General features: G+C 34.0%; 1 protein-coding gene across 1 annotated transcript; it reads left to right on the top strand.

Moving 5' to 3' along the window:
- Positions 1-204: 204 nt before the first annotated feature.
- LOC141816665 (2-alkenal reductase (NADP(+)-dependent)-like) lies at positions 205-1,894 on the top strand (the record flags this gene model as incomplete). Its single annotated transcript, XM_074704404.1, has 3 exons — positions 205-382; positions 1,277-1,443; positions 1,812-1,894. Coding segments are annotated over 3 exons (428 nt in total), but the record flags the coding sequence as incomplete, so codon positions are not given.
- Between the last annotated feature and the right edge of the window lie 521 nt (positions 1,895-2,415).

Below are 2,415 nucleotides of genomic sequence, written 5' to 3'. Positions count from 1 at the left end.
GTAAATCATGATGAATGAGAATCAAATCAGTAAATTATAGCATAATTCCCTTTTAAGCCCAGGTATGAAATTGTGGTGCAATTTAGATATTGTTCTGCATTAATATCGATTAAGATGAATGATAAATGTAATAGTACTACTACTAATATGCCTTTTGATTAGTTTTCATATCTGGATTTTGACATCGTATTTTTTCTTGTATAGCCAATAACTGGTTTTGGCGTTGGAAAAGTTGTAGACTCCAGCCACCCAGATTTTAAAATTGGTGACTATGTGTGGGGCTCCACTGGTTGGGAAGAGTATAGCCTGATTACAGATCCAAAACAACTATTTAAAATCCATCACACTGAAGTTCCACTTTCTTACTATACTGGTATTCTTGGTAAGTGTTGTTTCTCCATAACTTTAATGGATGTCAGACATTCCATCCTTTTTAATGTGATAACTGCATGTTAATCTGTATGCAACATGTTAATTTAGTAGTAGTCATGAGAAGACAAAAAACTTGTTGATTGCTTTCCAGTTCAATCAAAGTGATACTAGTCAACTAAATATTGGTTACAAATTTTGTTTTCTCTTATTGTATATACTGTTGTTTTAGATTGGTCTATCCATAAACATAGAATGGAAAAACAACATTCAATGATAGAGAACACTTTCTCACACAATCAATGAACCCTGGGAGTCAAAATTGGAGAACAAAACAAGTGGGTGAAATTGAGCAATCGTCAAAGAAAACTCATGGGAACCTTTTAGAGCCTATATACTGGTGCATTCTAATCTGCGAATGAAGTATGAAGTCAAAATCTTTTCTCTTTTTCCTCTCAGTTTTCATGCCTGTGCCCTACTTCAAGTCACTTGAGCTAAAGTGCAGAATATTACTTTCCCTTTTTTTTTGGTAGGACATTTGCTTTTCCACAAAGTAGCAACTTTACAAATATTAATCATGTCCATTCTCTTTACAACATCCATAAAGAAGCAGCCTTACTAATATTAATCACGCCCCTTATCTTTTGTGCAACATTAATCATATCCATAAAGACCATGCTACTAGTCCTATGCTAGAAGTTTTAGCTAGCTGCCAAACTAAAAGTCATTACTTTGTCCTTAGGAAGATACTTTAAGCAACAAATTGATATTCTACTAGGAATTTTTTATATGAACTTACTAAAAGGCAAACAATGATGTCACTTCAAGATGAACTACCGTTTTCAGAGTTGAAAATGAACTATCATTTTTCTCGCTTTATTAACAATTCTGCTATTGCAATCTCTAGGTATGCCAGGTCTTACAGCTTATGCTGGATTTTATGACATTTGCTCTCCAAAGAAGGGGGAGCGTGTTTTCATATCAGCTGCATCTGGTGCTGTTGGCCAAATTGTGGGACAATTTGCCAAACAATTGGGTTGCTATGTTGTCGGAAGTGCTGGTTCTGATGAGAAGGTTTGACAAGATTTGGCTTATTTTTTACTTCCATAAGTAAATTAATTTGCAGCTTGGCCCTTTTTTATGCTGAATTATTGATGCATATTCAGATCCAAATACTGCATCAGCTCAGATTAGGAAGGCTATTCCAAACAACTTTTTTATAATAAAAAACTGAATTCAAAGATAAGGGGCTTATGTATATAGAGTACTCGTATTTATTTAATTATTTGCTCTTGAATTTCAATTCTTTCTTACTAGTATCCAACATTTGTAAGGAAAGGACTAGTATGTTGGTTTTACATATTATCATATAATAAATTTCCAAGACTCATCATCTTATTTGTAAGTTGGCATTTACTTTTCTTTTTCTTATTGTTCATTAGGTTAATCTTCTGAAGACTAAGTTTGGCTTCGATGAGGCTTTTAATTATAAGAAGGAGCCTGATCTGACTAAAACTTTGAAAAGGTTGGCCACTTGTCTAAATATGATTTATTTTTTTGAATGTTATGTACATTAGCTGTTTTGCATAATGCATGATCTGTCATGGTAGATACCAACTCTGAGCCCCTATAAAATGTATGTGAGAATGGAAAGTGCAACTGAAGTTCTGTTTCTAGGTGCATCTCAGCCTAATGAGGTGTTATAATGAAAACTAGAACTACAAAAGAATGCTGACTGGGTATCTCTCTAAAAATCATCCTCCATTGCACTGAGCAATCTTGGTTCAGTTCACAAGGGTAAGATTAGGTACATTGAACTTTCATAGATTTGGACAAACTGGAGTTTGTTGCATTTGGACACGACATCATATCTATAAATAGAGATGGGCTACAAAAAGTATAGACAGAATTTTTTCACAGTAACCTCATGGTTCAAGCTTAATAGGTTTGGTTATGGTGTGGCACTGTCTCGTTCAATACACCGGGTTTCCAATTATACATGTCAATTATTCTTTTGTTTTGTTGAAGCTAAAAGCGTCTTTAATT

Source organism: Curcuma longa, unplaced genomic scaffold, assembly GCF_044706935.1.
Source record: "Curcuma longa cultivar G26 ecotype Majalengka, Jawa Barat unplaced genomic scaffold, ITB_CL_G26_1.1 contig_17711, whole genome shotgun sequence".
Taxonomy (NCBI): Eukaryota; Viridiplantae; Streptophyta; class Magnoliopsida; order Zingiberales; family Zingiberaceae; genus Curcuma; species Curcuma longa.
Note: the sequence above shows the minus strand (reverse complement) of the source record. Positions and strands in the feature narration are given on the sequence as shown.